At 41.1% G+C, this 17,975-nt stretch overlaps 1 protein-coding gene across 7 annotated transcripts in view; it reads right to left on the reverse strand.

The window, feature by feature from the left end:
• Positions 1-17,975, reverse strand: part of LOC124412126 (tyrosine-protein phosphatase 10D-like) — a 44,935-nt gene that overhangs the window by 8,876 nt on the left and 18,084 nt on the right. For 4 of the 7 annotated variants that reach the window (XM_046891755.1, XM_046891753.1, XM_046891754.1 and 1 more), the window contains 3 exons: positions 17,527-17,911; positions 16,961-17,053; positions 16,480-16,617 (listed from right to left, as the gene is read on the reverse strand). In XM_046891755.1, coding sequence (XP_046747711.1) covers positions 16,992-17,053; positions 17,527-17,911 — 447 coding nt within the window. In that variant the 3' untranslated portion in view covers positions 16,480-16,617; positions 16,961-16,991. Of the gene's footprint in view, positions 1-16,479; positions 16,618-16,960; positions 17,054-17,526; positions 17,912-17,975 lie in introns of those variants that run through there. The other 3 variants (XM_046891757.1, XM_046891756.1, XM_046891758.1) reach the window with 2 other exon arrangements.

The following is a 17,975-nucleotide window of genomic DNA, read 5'->3' on the forward strand; positions in this document are numbered from 1 at the left end:
CCCAGACGCGATATCGCTCACAATCAGTTGCGAGTGATGTTCCTATGCCGGCGGGGCTCCAATTACTCAAATCGCGCCGGCTGACCTCACCGCCACTCTTACTACTGGCCCGAAGTCACCTTAAAACGCAACGAATACCGAAATACCGCCTCGAAACAGCGGGCATCTCATTAGCCGGCTCGCTCATCCCCGGATTTGCGACACAATGACAAATGGGATGAAAGACATTTGATGGAAAAAAATCTTCACCTCACTCTGAGCATCCCCCGAAATTCTGCCTGATTTCCTGAAATAATTTTATATAATGCAAATTTTTCATACCTTATTTTCGTAGTTCGCAGTTATATGTACTTACACGTCTACTACGTATCAGTGACGATCGAAAAACGATATACAAGTAAATAACCAGATGAATGAAAATGGATTTTGTTCACCCTCTAGGTATGGGAAATACCAAAATTGTAAGGTAATACTTTCGTTTTTTTCCTTACCTCCGAAGGAGAATCGTGAAAAGGTTGACCGAAAAGCCGGATATGGAAGTTGAGAATTCGACTTGAAAAGGAACGATACGAGTCTAAGCGACGGAAGTAAATCGGGGATGGATTTTTGAATGGAGGGCTCAGTGCCACGCTATATAAACTCTCCGTTGCGAGAGAATTGATACCTACATTCACGCATACGAACATCCATATGATACATTGTATGTGTAACTATGTACGTATAATATATACCTATATATACATTTATATATACGTTTGTATATATACGCAAATTTATTCCAAATCGTATTTCACATTCCTCTCGAGAGATTATAAGCTGTCAAGTAGCCTCTCGCCTCAGCCTCTTTCTTTTTTCTCCTCTCACAATGAGCCGTGAAAGGAGATTAGCTCCGTGACTAAGACTCCTCGTATATTTTTTAGTAACACCCTAATTTCGCGGTCTAATTAGCTCTGCGTCCATCGATTGTGCTTAGGATCAGTCGCGGCGTAAAACTGCAGCGCAAAGGAATTTTGCGCGGGGAGATAAAGAAGGAATTGAATAAAAGAGTGAAGAAAATTGTGTAAAAACTCACCAAAATTTTCCCGAGATTTGCATAGTCGCTGATATTGGCGGTGAAATTTTTCAAAGATGAAAAATCGAGCCAGGATTACTGGGTGAATAATTTACCGTCTTCCGTAAAACTTTCGATGAATTTTTAGATCGTTTGTACGATCGGTATGTATTCGGCGCTGTTATATTACGATAATTTTAATCGATTAATGGTCTAAAGTACCGATTTCTGGAATAAACTTTTCGCCGATTAGATAACGGCGCGTGTATTAATTGTCATGGCCAATGAAAAGTGAGTCGCACGCGCGCGCGCGCGCGATTATATATAATCCGAACGATTTTGAAAGTTTGTAAACTGTGTGAGAACGCGAAACGGTATATTAAACTTTGAAAATATTTCCTAGCCGATAAAGCGCGACACGACGAAACTTTACTGGGGGTAAACTTTTCTCGCCGGAGAAGTGAGGTAGAAAAAATTTTTCACGGGGATAAATTTTACTGTGAAAAAACGGGCGCGGGCCTCGAAGCAATTCTGCCGATGAACCGCGAAAATTGCGCATCTCGAAAGAGAGAGAGAGAGAGCGAGAGATAGAGATATAGAGAGAGAGTGAGAAGAAGATAGGAAAATAACAGAGTCAAAGACAGAGTCGGAGAGAAGGAAATGAAAGCGCTCGATGCTCTCGGATCCTCGAAAACAAACTCAAACCCGTATAAAATCCATTTATTTATATATGTCGGGAGGTGATCCCGAGGTTCGGCGACGCGCGCCCGGCGATTCTGAAGCGGCGACTGAGCTGGCGTCGCGACGCCTCGCGTCGACCCGCTGAGCACGCTGTCGTAAGCCGGCTCATTCATCCCCGCGTGCCGAGAGCTGCTCCGTTACCCCGCGCCCTGTTCACCCCTTCTTCCGAGTCCCAGCCTCACCGGCGTCGCCGGCGTCGCGACGCCCCGATAAGATAAGGGAAATAAGAGCCGACGGTCTGCAAGGGTTGCCTGGGTTGGCTGGATATTTCGTAGTATCGAAAACGGCGAGTCTTCGCGCCGTTAACCGCGTCCGCGATCGTCCCACCAACTTCCACCCCCCCCCCTGAAAAGAAAATAAGAAAGAAAGAGAAAAAGAAAACCTCGTAGATACAGATAAAAATTCAGGTCGTTAACTCGTGACAGCTTGACTCGTTCGCCCCACTTTTTCACCCCGACATATGCATCGGGACTCGTTATCTTTCGACAAGTATTCGATGGCGTCCATAGTCGGCACTTGTGCTCACATTTCCATAGATTGCGACCCGCGAGATTGATTAGCCCGATTTAAGAATGAGAGTATTTTAACGCTCGATGGGACGACGTTTTTATTCCTCGTGGAATAAGTTAAGATGTAAGACTTTTCCTGCAGCTTGAAATGAAAACTACCTACTGGGGAAAGGAGCGTCTCTGAAAATCAACTGCGAAGAGAAAGAAGAAAGATGAGAAAGTTCAGCGTGTTAATGTAAAAAATCAAAAATTTCTACTCGATGTTCGCATGAGACCAAGAAATCATTCGGAATCACCACTCGGGAGGGTAAAAGCGTCTGCAGCCTCTTGAAGTGTACACTTTTTGCGCAAAGTCAAGTCTCCGCGATCTTTCCCGCCGAGTTATTAGATCTCGAACTATTGAAAGTGAAGGGAATCGACTTGCGAAATGGATAGGAGTAGCTGGTATTACGCCCTTCGGCGGAAACTTATGTACCTACAGGCTCGGCGTCCGCAGCTTGGAGTCGCATTAACTTGATCGAGTCGCATGATAAATTCCATCAACTATTTCCAAGCTGTACCAAATCCGAAAATAAATCCGTAAGGATTGCTGAGCTCCGTTGCCTTAGGGCGAATTTTTCAACCCCCGAACCTGATATCGCGGCAGGCTGATAAAGATAACAGCAACATTGAAATTGTTGAAAATAAACCAATATCACTTTTTACCTAAGCTTCTGTAATCATTTTATTATTTAGACTTGATCGTGAGGCCGGCATGCGATCCTTTCGAGGGTGGGTTATGGCGGTAGGGTGCAGCCGAGCATTGTAGACGAAATTCACTTTCAGAGATCAAAGATATTCCGCTTAAAATATTCGCGGCATTTCGCTTATTACATCAGGACTCCTTTTTGCCAAACCGCGACCCTCCCTTGTACCCTTTTGCTAATTTCGTGCAAATTTCATTTCGTCGAAGTCTGCGACGGGACAGTCGGCTCGCAACAGGTCCGCGACGCCTCGCGTCGTCGTGTTCCGAGCCGAGGGGCGCGGAAAAGGAAGAAAAATTAACCCCGTATTAACGAGATCAGAAAAGTTCATCCTGACTATCTCGGTTACCAGAAACTCGCATTTCAAGCTATAAGAAAATCCTGCCCATCGAGTTTCGCTACAGATGAGTAAATAATTGCGTTGAATAATACCAGCAATCGAGCACTTCTGTGCAACAGCGACGCAGTTTTTTTTCTTCACATGACACACTTCTACCCCTAATAAAAACTCGCTACCCTGCGATCCACGTTTTGCTTTAAATATCTACAATCGTCAACCTTTGACTACTGAATACGTTAAATACTCATTGAAGTAGGGGGTAAATTTGATCAAGGAAAGTAATCGGAAAGTGAAACCTGCCGGAGGGCAATCAGCTTAACTGGTTTAAAAAATATACAAAACAAGGCTGAATCAACTTTAACGAAGTTTACGCGCAGCGTGAAAATTTTATACCGCGTAAAAGGAACTCTCGAATCCCTTGGCCGCGAAACTTTCCTCCACCCCTAGGTGTCCCGGTGAAAAATAATTCTCTGTTCTATATTCGAAGCCGTAAGTAAGCCGCGCGTGCATCCACCGACACACTGCGAGTGCAGACGAACGAGGCGGTGGATCGTCGCCTGCGAAAAGGGCGAGAAATAAAGTCGAGGGGAGGAAAAAATGAGAGAAACGAGACGGCATCGGCGTTGATCGCGGAGCGGCTCTAAGCCACCCTAAGCCACTCGGGACCGGATGGCGGGCGAAAACCATGGGGATGGCAAGGCTCGAAGGGCGCGGGAAGGAGGAACGGGAAAGGGGGAAGGGAACGGTCATGCAGACGTCGCTCGATCCAATATATTACCCTTAGGACCCGCGGCCCGAGCCTCGCCACGTTATCCACGTCTGCCTTAACCCCCAGTTTGTACTCGTTACCTTATCATTAGCGCACGTGTATGATTCGAGAACGGGGGGTTTGGGCGATACGGATGCGGTTAGGGGGCGCGGATCCTAACTGCCCTGCGCATCGAGTTTAAATGTATTCTGTTAATCCCTAAAAGCCCGCCAGTTTAACCCTCGACACTGATTCGGAGCAGGAGGGCAACCCGTCTCGCAGCCCGGTTTTCTGCCGCTGTGTACACACCGAAACGGTAAAACGGTCGTAAAACGACCGACCGGGGTTCGGACGGAATCCCGTCCGCCAATTGTCAATTGCGGAGATTTTAAGCCTGCGGTGTTAACTTCTCTGTATTATTATTAATCAAGACCGCGGTGAGTACCGCGAGTGTGAAAATCAATTGCAAAATCACTCGGCGTCAGTCTTCACCCCCCGGGAAGTGGTAACTTCCCTGGCTTTACTTTCCACCCTTAGCGCGGAAATTGGAAAAGTATGTTCGGAAAATTCCCGACTTCTCGCACGAGCACCTCGAGATTCCCTCCCCCATCGCTGCGATCTTACATACGCCCGGTATTTAGGGGCGGAGAAATGGGCTGCTTTTAGAAAGTAAGAAAAGAAGAAAGAAAAGGATACGTCTCGATTTACAAATCAGCCGCGATACGGGATACCTTCGAAGGGATGAACTCTGGTGAAAAGTCCATGCTTAAAAATATCCAGCGCAGCGCGCGATAGCGGGTACTTTCACGTCAAAGGATCAACCGAGCACCCGTACAACCCTCTTTCGGTATCCGTGTATGTGTGTGTGTGAGAAAGAGACGAAGAAACGAGGATCGCCGCCGCTTCCCAAAGGGCGAACTGTCCTTCGCGGAGGGATTGGCAGTGCCAGGATTCTCGCTTCTTTATTTCTTTACTCTCCTCCTCCTCCTCCTCCTCCTCCTCTTTCTCCCCGTTCTCTCACCCCCGGGAGGAGGGAAGGTCCGTCGAATTAGGTCGTGCCTCGGCGCGAATGGATCCGATATCTTTATGTACCGATATTGGTGGAAATTCCAGGCTATTCCTTCCCGTGTTTTTCACCCCTCAAACCCGGCGACGTCCGCGCGAAATGTTAACTTATTTCTTTGTCTACCGCTCCCCGCGATTCTCCTCGCACCCCTTGCGCGAACATGACGTGTTCAATATCGTTTCCGAATCCCAAGAGTGCCAGCCGCGACGGGACCTCCGAAATCGTTATCCACTCATTCATTCGGTATCGGTCGCATATAGCATACGTGTGACCCACCACCCCCGGGGCCGAAAATCTAGGTCAGACTCTGTCAGATTTAAGACTCGCGTCTCGCGCCCCTTCGACCACATGCGAAGTAATTTGAAATCTCGACTGAATATTCAATGAGATCCTAATCTCTCCGGGGAGCGAGAAACTGAAAACCTCAGCTCAGCTTCACGCTTTTTGATAGTTAGACAGACGGGCGAAAAAGCACACGTGCCGGCTAACGGTATTACATGTAGCACGTCTCTATGCCTACACTTAACTTTTATCACCACCCGAGTCGTTTTTTTTTTTTTTTCTTTCTTTTTTTTTCACCCACTTTCATTATGATAATTATTGTCTGGTTTGTTTCACCCCTAATTCCTGATTACTTCGATTCTTCAACTTGCGTTAGGTACTCGCTAAATTTTATTTAATTTCCCACTCCTTAAATCGCATTTTATATATATAGACCTATATAGAGATAAATATATATATATATATATATCACGCCATCAACGTAGTGTTATAAGACAATTAAGGTTTTGTTTAGAAGAATCATCAAACTTTCAAACTCAATCTCGTTCGCCAATGAGAGATCTAAATCGTAACTAAGTTTTATTGTTTCTTGTTTTCATTATCTTCTGTATACATGTATACTTATTACGAATGTTTACATGATCAACGACGAGCTTCTCCCGTAAGACAGAAAAAGAAGATAGAAGAGAAACCCTCCGTTTCAATTAGCTTCGAGTTTTCCAAAGTTTGATAACTCGAATAGACTGGTATACATATAATTATAAGACCTGAAAGATCGACGATCCAGTTCGTCTCGTTTTTTCGCTTCTATAAACAAATATAAAGTAACGCAGCCGTGCAAAACGGATTAATTCCGTCCGTCGCGTACAATAAATGGAAAATCTACGTGTAATTTGTGTGAAATAATCTGCCGATTCGCCGATTCTCACCCTTGCAGAAGTGGAAAACCTCATATCTAAACCTCCCCGGCTATACATCAAGGCTCGACTCCAGGGTGTCCGGTCTAATGATAGTAGCAGCAATGATTGATACATTTTTCGATTTTTTCCCTTCCTTCCCTCCCATTTTTTTTTTTGTTTTTTTTTGTTTTTTTTGTTGTTGTTTTTTTCACCCTTCCGAGATCTCCGCGGAGGGATTATTGATCGAAGTCGCGGGTAGCACATGCCGCGATAGACACGTACAGACGCCATTTCGGCCTCATCGAAGATATAAATCTGCAGAAAAATTGTTTCCCGAAAATTCCAGACGTACCGGCCGTTTGAAACAGGCGTCTACGGGTGGTAAAAATGGCGAGGAATCAACGATCAATGTTCAATATAATTCCAAGCGCGAAAAATCGCGGAACGTGCAATGGCGCCTGCCACACTACGTGGGTATAAATGATCAAAGACTCCGACCTCGGAGCTGTTTTTAACCGGAGACGTAATCCGGGCTGAGTATAATGGCGCGGTTTTAGGGTTTTGCGGTTTTGCGGTTGCTTCGAGATTAGACGTGATTTCTCGAAAATTCGGGAATTCGGAACGCGGTCTTCAACAGGACGTCTACGCTTTTTCATCGAGCTTCAGATCCCGGCACACATGCCACGTGTGGAAAAGATCAATCTTTGTCGTGGGCGGATTACGCCTGGAGTCGGTTATCAAATTCCTGCAGTATCCGCCCGCTTTTACCCTCACTTTTTGTCCGATATTCAACATTTGATGCGAACCGAACCGGAGTCTTTGCGGTATCGGCGAGCTGTCCGGAATCGAACATGCGCAGCCTGCGGCGTTGAATGTTTGGTACATCTCTTCTCTTGCGAAAGGTAATTATCAGCCCTTCCTCCCTCCCTCCCTCCCTCACGCACGACCAACATCCCCGCAGGGCCGTTTTCCAACGAGCCTGCATGGTGGGAAAAGGGATTCGTATAATGGTGACCAATCTCGGTTCACCGCACGGTCGACGTCTGTAAATTAGAAAGGACATAAAAGGAGGAGGAGGAGGAGGAGCTGGTATAAAGTGAAGTGAAATAAAGTTGAATGGAATGGATTGGGAGGGGATGCGTGACCTGGGTGACCTCGTATCAAGCAACCTGATTGTTCACCTGGAGAGAGAGCTCGTCGTTCGGTTAACTGCATCGCAGTCGTGATAACTAACACCTTTTTGCAATGAGACTTCAAACTACCTTCCGCAGTAATAGAGAAATAAACTTTTCTCTTCAACTGACATAAGTTATTCAAACTTCTACTTCTCCGGGTTTTCTTCAGTCTCGACTCGACACGTTTTCATGATCCCGGCTGGATTTGGATACGAGTATTTTGTACTTTGTGTCCTGCAGCAACTTTGAGTATATAATATTCTGTAAAAGTAAGAAGGATATTAGATATGCAGGTCTTCATATTGAACATTTCGACCTGTGGTTTGGGTCCTCCTCAGGACCTGTTTATCGTTTGTGTAGATAACATAATGAACAAGTCCTGAGGAGGACCCAAACCATGGATCGAAATGTTGCTACAAAAATTGATTTGTTTAGAAAAACTTACATATCCAAGATCCTTGATTGATTGATTGATTGATCGTTATTATCAGATATGATCTAGTTTGACCATGGGGTAAAGGTTAGGTACACAAGATTCAAAATTCATTTAATATAAATAGTACATACATACTAGCAGTTCATCGATGCACAATATAAGCACGTGGAAGTAGCAAAACAATATAGCAGAGGAAAGTGAGTAAGAACGAAGCAAAAAAGAAAGGAATAAGAGCATATAGAATCGACGACGTGGCTTAAAGTCAGCTCCGAGTATCGAAAAGGTGGAAGGAAACCACATCGATCCAAGGATGATTCGCCCCGATTGGTGGGTCACAGCTCAATCCGGAAAACAAAAGGTTGGCCGAAAATCGGCACTTCATTATCGCAGCCCGCGACGGGAGAACAAAGTTGACCGATTCTCGTGACGAGGGTGAATATCGCGTGAAAAGTTGAAACTTAACAAGCCTCCCGGCGAGCCGGCATCGCCCAGCAGGCAATTCCTCAAAGAGAGCGACAATTTCCACAATTCTCCTCAATTCTCCTCCCGCAACGGCGGATGAATTAACGAACGTAATCACCGTCGTTACGCTGAAGACGTACAGAAATGGCGGACGATTTTCATTTCAAGCGTAACGACAGCAGCTCGGCCGCTGGCGTCTCGGAGGAGGAATGCCTCCAAGGCGACGAAAACTCCCCAAGGAGATCCAACGAACCAACGTCGGAGGACTCGTCCTCCTGGATTTTGCAGAGCCGTGACGACGTCCGTCTCGAAAATTACTCCTCGCCACAAAAGGTTCGATCGTCCGGAGAACCACTCTCCGCGATTTGACTCTTCATTTTTACCCTCAGGATGCTGCGGATCCGCCAAATTTCGACGGGCCAGTCCAGGATGACCCCAACCTCAACCTCAACCGGACCTCCGTATCCTCCCCTCGAGGCATCCCGGCTCCAGGTACCGAAATTCTTTTAATTTTTGACTCTTCTTTTTTTCGATTTATTTTTTTAACTCACGACCGAGTCGCTGGATTGGAAATTTAATTGAGCACCCGGTGTACATGTCCGGGATATCAACGTCTCCCGTCAAAGCCTTGATTTCGCGGAAATTTTAATCAAATTTAAACAGCCACCGTGTCACCGTCCTCCAGCAACAAATAACTCTCGTACGGGTCAATAAGACTTTGATATTGGCTGACGAAAGCTCGACGGCTAAATAAATTTCTCCCCTTTTACTCCTCTTTTTTTCCCCGATTACTTTTTTCTGCTTTTATGATATACGCATACCAGAGCCGGCATATCACTTGCTCGCTTCGTCGCACACCGCATATTTAATTATAATATCCTTTTGCTTGCTGAGCCAGCTCCATCGCAAGTATACAGTCGTTACACGACGACAATATTTGTCGAGGTAATTTTTTTATCTAGGTATTCTGTTTTTTTTCTCGTTTTTTTTTTTCATCCAACCTTCGCTTAATATTCAACGCAGTTATCATTCCGTTCACTTTTTTTTCTGAAATATTTTTCACGGTATTTTTCCCACCACAGCGAACTTTTCGTTGCGAGGTCGTTTTTTTTTTTTTTGGTCCACCCGGATTTCACAGATATAATCATTCGATAGATCCACATTTTTTTAATCACCTCTGCAGCCTTAGCACCAGAGTTTCGATCTCCGACTGATTTGGGCCTGATTTTCCTCGCACCAGAGCTTTGGAATTATTGCTATTTCGCGAGTAACCTGAATCTGTGTGTTTCCGCAGGATCGTTGACCTCGAATGTCAACCCCGTGATCGAAATTGCAGCTGAGGCCTACGAAGCGATCGGCGCATCGAAGGAGCTCAACGAATTGAACCGATCGTCCGAATCAGTTTCAAGATCGTCCAGAATAGATGGGAAAAAAATCGACGCGAAGAACTTTAGGAGTGCAACGCTGGGTCGGATGGGAAAAATGTTTAAAATTCGACCACAGACTCCGACAGATCGCGAAAAATCAAACAACGATTCCGAGCGTGAAAGTCACGTGAGTGCGTCTTAACCGTTACAGTAGGGAAAATACTAAACGATACGATAAATTGTAAGGAAAATTTTTAAACAGAGATTAGGATTTGTGATTAAAAATTAGAAGAAATATCGAGGGTTAAATAAATTATTATTCGGAGGGATTGCGTCGCGTCAAACAATGCGAAGATGGGAGAGGATAGAAGGGCTGCTTCTCCGACGTCGAACCCTTCCATTAATCAATTAGTCGGCTAATTTATTCCCACGCTAAGTGGCTGGCAGGAGAACAAATCCCTTTGATCTTACGCCAGTGCGATTCTGATTCAACAATTGAATATTCATTCACCAGGAGCTGGTGTCCCGCGCAGGGGAAGAACAATACGGTCGAGACCCAACTCGCAAGGAGAAGACCCATTCCCTGGGGAGGATGCTGCGACTGGTCGACAAGGATGGGGCCCCGAGGAAGCTCTTCACCCATTCGAGAACCGGCTCGCTTACCAGACTAAGAAAGCCGAATCCGACCGTCGGCAAGGACGAATCGCGTAACATTTTCACCAGGATGATAAGCCAGTTAAAAAGTAAGTCGATTACCTGCAAGCGGCCGCTTTTCTCGATAGTCAATAAGTCGGTTTTTGCAAGTGTAATTCTTTCTTCACCGCCGCCGGGTGAGTCGACAGGTCGAAATCCCAGCAGTTCAAACGCTGAGCCGAACCTTCAGGCGAGTGCGAACTCGACGAAACCATCCTTGGGTACCCGGCTGATGATGAGCTTGTCGTCCAGAGGTCATCCACCGGCTGCTGCAACGGCAGGCGCATCTGGACCCAAGGTGTCGGTGGAACAGGTCGCTGTTTAGAAGACCGGATGATCGGGGGGGGGGGGGGGGGGGGGAGATGCAGGAAGAGAAGCGGAAGATTTCTCTGGCGAAAGACGAACGACGAAGTCCTGGAGCGACGTTGTGGTGTCGAAATTTGGTCAAATTTCAGAATAAAAATACTTGTATTCATTGTCTCGGAAAATAATATCACCTGTAATTAAAGAGTCTTTGTTTTTTATACAAGCAATTCTAGGTAAGACTTGAGTATCACTTTGGGTTAAATGGACAAATATTCTGGAAAACTGAAAGAAGGAAAAATGCGATCTCATCTCCGAAACGGTAAGAAACTACTCAAAGAATTAAATTATTCTTAATCAATAATTATCGTACGTAATAATGATAATAATAATAATAATGATTATTTGGAGCTTCCATCATCATATAGTTATTACTTATCACGGAAACGATTGATAATAATTGTTGGAGTTTTATTATTTATAATTGGCAAGGGTGAAATCTACTTGCTACTCACACGCCTGTTGGGAAACCATCTTGAAGCAATTTGATGAGGAATGATTCTAAGGGATTGAATGAACTAGGTTCTCGGAACTTTTTTTTTTTTGAAATATATAGACGTTTGTTTATCATTTTAGTCGAGGAAATGAATTTCAATGAGTTTCAACAACGTCATCGTAATTCTTAGGTCAACTTGTCAACGTCACCTTTCGAAATATCACGACTTCTTATCGCTTTCTTATGCCTTGTTTTTATTCCCTAAAATCGCCAAACCGCTTCGGCACTTAAAACCTCGTTCTTATGTGGCTTGTGTAGCTTATTGTTAGCTTGTTTCGGTCTTCGACGTTCATACCTTCAAAATTCTTATCAAGTATACGTATTGACGATACTAAACACCATTTGCATTCTTCATCGTTTCATATGTTTATAATAATGGTTACAGTCATACAAGGATATTTAAGATTTATAAAATTTAGCAACAGTTACATCTTATGTATACATGTATCTATATACCTATGTATGTATATATAGAATATATATATATATATATATATATTAGAGTGCGTGAAAAAAATGACAATTTTTTTTCGTTAATTACCATGAAAGTATCGTTCAAGATGACGAAAAAAAAAATACTACAGTTTGAGCTCTTAATATCAATATTAAGAGATTCCTCTTAGCGATTTTCCATTTCCCGTTTAAATAACAGAGAAAATTTTTTTTTTGGGGAATTTTATTGCTCAACAACGTATATTAGCGTATCGTAAAGAACAATAAATACTTTTCTAGGAAATTGAATAATCTACAAAAAAGGTCTCGTGTGATTTTTTCGTAAATCTACTGGTTCAAAAGTTATTTAAGTTAAAAAATTAGTTACATCTTTTCATTTCCGCTATGAAATAATGGTTGAAAAATGAAAAAAATATAATATTACTTAAAGTTCATGTTATCTCCTTTACTGACACATCGAAATTTTTCCAAAATTTTCGATTGCTTCACAAGAAATAAGTTTTTAACGTAAACTACTGTACAAAATTAATATTTTTGTCAACTTTTGAACCAGTAGATTTACGAAAAAATCGCAAGAGATCTTTTTTGTAGATGATTCAATTTCCTACAAAAATATGTACTGCTCTTTACGAAACGCCAATTCCGTTGTTGCGCATTAAAATTCCAAAATAAAAAAAAATAAAAATTTCCGTTTTCATTTAAACAACAAAAATATTACTTTTTCCGTTACCCACACTAATATATATATATATATGACATTACTCATACGCATGATGCATGTGATGCGCTGTCGAACATCGTGATTATACTTACATGTATCAATATACATATATGTATGTAGTAGGAGTGTTCGTGCAAGAGGTATATCAGATATAAAACAAAATTTCTACCGAAAGTTACAAATTTTTTACATTTTTTGTCATCGCGGTTATTTAGGTGTATTCATATTCTCATGATAATTAATATTGTAACAAACTGAGCACTGTTATCAGATTCCAAGAGTCTTTGGAGCATGAAATTTCACTATTTTTCCTTCTCATCGCTTCTCTACTCTCATTTTCCTTTTAAGTACAGTTATTTAAAATCGACATACAATTTTGCCAAAAGCACATTTTGAGATGATTTGAGCTGGCGTGCTAGTTGCTTATTATTATTATTATTATTATTACTATTATTATTATTATACTTTTGTTAATATTATCGTTATTATTGTTATAATTATATCTCGAAATGATCAACATGTAGAGAAACAATCGAACTCAAATGATAAAGATTAAAAAATTTAACAAAGAATTTGCATTCGATAAGGAGAATATCACTCGTCGTAGATGACAGAAATTCTATTTCCAGGACATAAGTATATATTGTATAATAAATTGTATAAATTTTACACGTTCACATTCCTATAAACCCAAAGTATTATAATGAATTAACACATTTATACGTTGCATATAATCTCACATGTTTATGTTGATCGAGAGCTAAACTTTATCACAGAATAACATAAAATACCCTAGTTATTATATATATAAATCATAAATCAACCGATAACAAACATATTATTAATTCTAAAAATCTAATAATATTGTTATAAATTACAATATGAAATTACATATCAGCGTGTTTAATATCATGGATGCGTTACACTTTGGGCGCTTCTCAAACAAAAGAGGCACATGCAGTTCAGATTCCGCGTGAATGAATAGCGAATCAACTTTCGCAATTGAATTTTCTCCATCTCAACGAATTTTACAGTACGGGATGATTAACGATCAACGCGCCAAAATTTGCCTCTCGCAAATGCTAAAGATTCATGACACTCGTGACAGAAGCGCCGTGAGCGTGACTTGCAATTGAGTTGAATCGAGTAGACTGTTTATCCATCTTTCAAATCGGTCCTCAGCTTTATCTGACGTACAAAAAATCCATTTACATTAAAAAAATTTTTTTTTAGATGTTTCTTTTTAAACACTTTGCGTTGTTCCATCTATTTTTTTGTGACGAACAGCAAGATTTTACCAACGAATTAATCTAATTTTTTTTTCTTCTTATTCTTCTTCTTTTCTCATAATATTTTTCCAATTCGAAAAAATCCTTACAAGTTACATACATATTAGACTAAATTTGCATATGCAATGAAAGTATATCCTATGCCTAACGCTAAACTTCGGAATAACCTCCTAACCCACGATTTAATACTGGTTAACAACATTATCTCTGCGATTAAAATTTGCAAACACGGTCAAAGCTGTTTTTCGTTGCATTAAAAATTTTGACATCAGTATTTACAAAATTAATATTACAGTGAGAAATTGATTACCGCCATATGTAGTATTTTTAAGTACAATTATACATATATGTTAGGGTGATCCTTTTATTTAAGGTGCTGACAAATTTTTGCCACTACATCCCCCAAATCAACTTCAAATAATTAAAAAACAATGACCAATTTTTTTAAGCTTTGTGATCGAAGTTTCTTATGGATATGACAGGGGAAAAACTTGTTTCCTCAGTATATATTTTATTGTAAAAGCAATAATGTTAAAAACAAAATTGTAACTGTGAGGTCTAAGTTGGCATTATTGCTACTGTCTGGAAAAAAATTCACCTGATCGTACCACGCAATCTCGACAAATTGGACACCCTCGAAATCTGACTTTTTTTTATTTAGAGGAAGTGCAATTCGTCTAGATTTTCTGGTATCGTGATGTAAATTTTTTTGCAGGTAGTAGCACTAATTCCCCACTAAAACCTCGCAGTGACAGATTTTTTTGAATATTATTACTCTTGCAACAAAATATATACCGAGGAAACAAGCTTTTCCCATGTCATTTCCATAAGAAACTTCGATGACAAACCGGACTATCCCAGAGCTGAGGTAAAAATCTGAAAAAATTTGGCGATTGTTTTCGAATTATTTGAAGTTAATTTGGGGGGTGAGGCGGCAAAAATTGGTCAACACCCTAAACAAGGACCACCCTAATATATGCGTGCGTGTGTGTGACGGTCAGCAATTTACCGCGAGCCGGAGTTTTGGGTTAAGTAAAATTATTAAATGCACCTATAACGTAGCTAAAGTAATAATTAACATTATGTAATTGCTGTATACCACTCGAAATGGCAGGTCGAAATGGTAATAATAATTTCTCGGTAAAGTTACATAATTTTACGAGCTTGGATTGATATTATATAAATAATATGTATATTATATTATATTATATATGCATAATGTATGTATATATATGTATATACAGTGGTCCATTTAACCAGAAAACAACAAATTGTAAAAACGTGGGCTGAAAAAACGCGGAGAAAATTCAATCACACGATTGTCGTGACTTTCGTATAAAATCGTTCTAAACATCGTCAGTCTGAAACGCCGAATTATTTTTATTTAGGCATGTCGTTATTAGCCTTATTATTTTCTTGCAATGAGATCTTGCGCAGTAGTAAGAAGGTAACTCGATATTACAATAATCAAATACGTAAGTACATTCCACTTCGGAAATGAGACTCGGTGTCTGATTGGAGTAAAAAATTAAGTACGTACGTCCGTAATTGTATGTAAAAGCTGCACTGTTGGTAGATATTACAATATGGTAACAGACAGTGATATTTATTGTGCATAATTTTTGTTCTCTTTTTTTTTTTTTTTTCTTGCATTACAAAATGATATGGCTTCTACGAAGATGCGAGTTTCTTGTTCCCACCGACTTATCTATCTCAAACGAGTATCAATCAAACAATGTAATTTCTACTAGAAATTATTTTCAATTATTATTATTGTTACTTTTTACCCATTTTTTTTTTTTTTTTTAATCACCTTTCTCGACACTTTTCAAATACTTACGTTCTATATAGCTTGTCTAATATGGCTCTTGGACGGATGTTAATTCATTTTTTGAACGTTGCATATTTGGTATATCGTGTGGGTAAAAAATTTTCTGCAACAGCTTCTTGCCGAATTTTTTCGTCAACTATATTCGCGAGGAAAATACGTTACGCACCGGTTTTCACTATCACGGCATTAAAATTTCACAGATCGAATTTTTATCCGAGCCACAGATGACACTAATAAAAGTTTATGAAAATATTACTGTTAATTATGTAATTGAAGAAAAAAAAAAAAAAAATAATAATTATGAGAAACGAAACCTGTTGCCGATAGATAAAAATTCAGCTGCCAATAAACAAATAACCATCGAAATAACTGCATCTACGAGTGTGAAGGTAAATTTTTTTTTTTTTTTTTTTTTTCTTTCTTCCTTTGCATTTTACCGCTCAAATATCCAGCACTCGTCCAAAGTCATACATTATAAAACTTATCAATATACATAACTAAAATCGATTACATATCATACTCATTCGATAATTATTGATATTATAATAAAGAAACAAAGACAACAAAAATAGTAATAATTTATGTACATGATTGAATAATGATTTGGACCAGCCAACATATAGCACAGATATGTTCAATTCTGAATTCACATATACCTATATCGGACGATACCTAAAGCATAGTCAACGTCTGCGAATCCTTCCACTTTTCTTACGCTTCCTTCTTCTCACTTCAACTCATCCATCAACCGATGAGGCATCTGCATAGTTTTCCTTATAATAATAAATTACTATTTTACACCATGACCCTGGCCTATACAGCAGCAGGCGTCTCGATGCTCTCGATTCGCTGATCCAACCGCGATATACCGTAAAAGAGAGGTTTCTCTGACGGAAATGATAATCCGCTCGGCGAACTCGTTACATTCCTGATTCGGCTATACCCTCGTCATCTGAAAATCATTCGAATCTTTCGTTTCACTCTTTAATCTCACGCGACGATCATCCTGGCACACCTTTCACAACCATTCCCAGTGCAATAACGACACAATTATACTAATTTGATTATTCTAATCTAATTGCAAATAAACGTCTAGTAGTCGACAATCAGTACAGCAAAGGACGGGAGTTACATTTGTTAGTGAGAAGCAATATGGCGGAAGCATCGCGTTACTCGTTTATCCACTCATTTTTTTTCTCTCATTTCATTTCTCGCTTCTCCTTAGACGCATGCATCATAGATGATATTATGTAGTGTACAAAAAGCGTGCATGAAATACAGCAAATGAAATTTACCCTCGTCGGAGGAATGACCAGAGTCTGAAGGTCACCTTTCCTTCTCAGCCTCGGCTGGGTTCTTTGAATTTTCAACAGAGCTTCGGTTCTTCCCTAAATTCAAAATTAATAAAGATAAAGAAGAAAGCGTATCCGCCCATTTAGCGGTTCGTTAACAGAGCAGCTATACCCTCCGGTTTGTGAATTTCGTTCATATTTCAACGTCGGTCACGCAGCAGTTTCGTACACCTGTTTACAACCCAAAGTCGAAGCGACGCGTAACGTTTATAATTAACCAAGCGCCATCACCATGTAAAATTATACGTGTAGACTGACTTCGTAATATCGCAGCCGATTAATCGTCACTTGAAAACTATCGAATCGACCATTGCGCGTGAAAGAAGCGAAGGAAAAAGAATCAACCCGTTACCACGAAGCAATATTCATTGGCGGCTTGAAAGACAGTCGACCGTTATACACATATACCGCCACCAAGAGAGATCGAATCAGAATACAAGTGTGATCGACAAATTGATCTTGACTTTTAAAAAATATCGCCGACCCTTAAAAGACGTCTCCTCACTCACCTTCGAATCCTTGATTGTCATGAATTTCCCTGATCGGTCCAATGTTGTCCTGCCCTTCCAAAACAGCGAGTAAACACTGATGTATGCAAATGTACTGCTGCTCGGTTTGCACCATCCAAACTCTCTCCTTCCTCATGGCGCAGACAATGCCGAATATATCGACGTAATCCGAGACCAAAATCTGTTGCAGTATCCTGTCCAAAGTGATGAAGGTCCCGCTCCTGCCGACCCCGGCGCTGCAGTGAACCACGATGGGTCTCTGATCGGGCCCAACGCGTTCTCTGAACGCTCTCACGAATCTCGCCAAGGTTTGAGGTGGACTTGGGACCCCGAAGTCGGGCCAGGTCATGAAGTGGAAGTGCTGAATTTCCCGCTCAACTTTACCCTGTTCAAACGTGGGTAATGAGAATGAAAATCAAGGCTCATAAGACGTTGGAATTGAAATAGCG

Source organism: Diprion similis, chromosome 11, assembly GCF_021155765.1.
Source record: "Diprion similis isolate iyDipSimi1 chromosome 11, iyDipSimi1.1, whole genome shotgun sequence".
Lineage (NCBI taxonomy): Eukaryota > Metazoa > Arthropoda > Insecta > Hymenoptera > Diprionidae > Diprion > Diprion similis.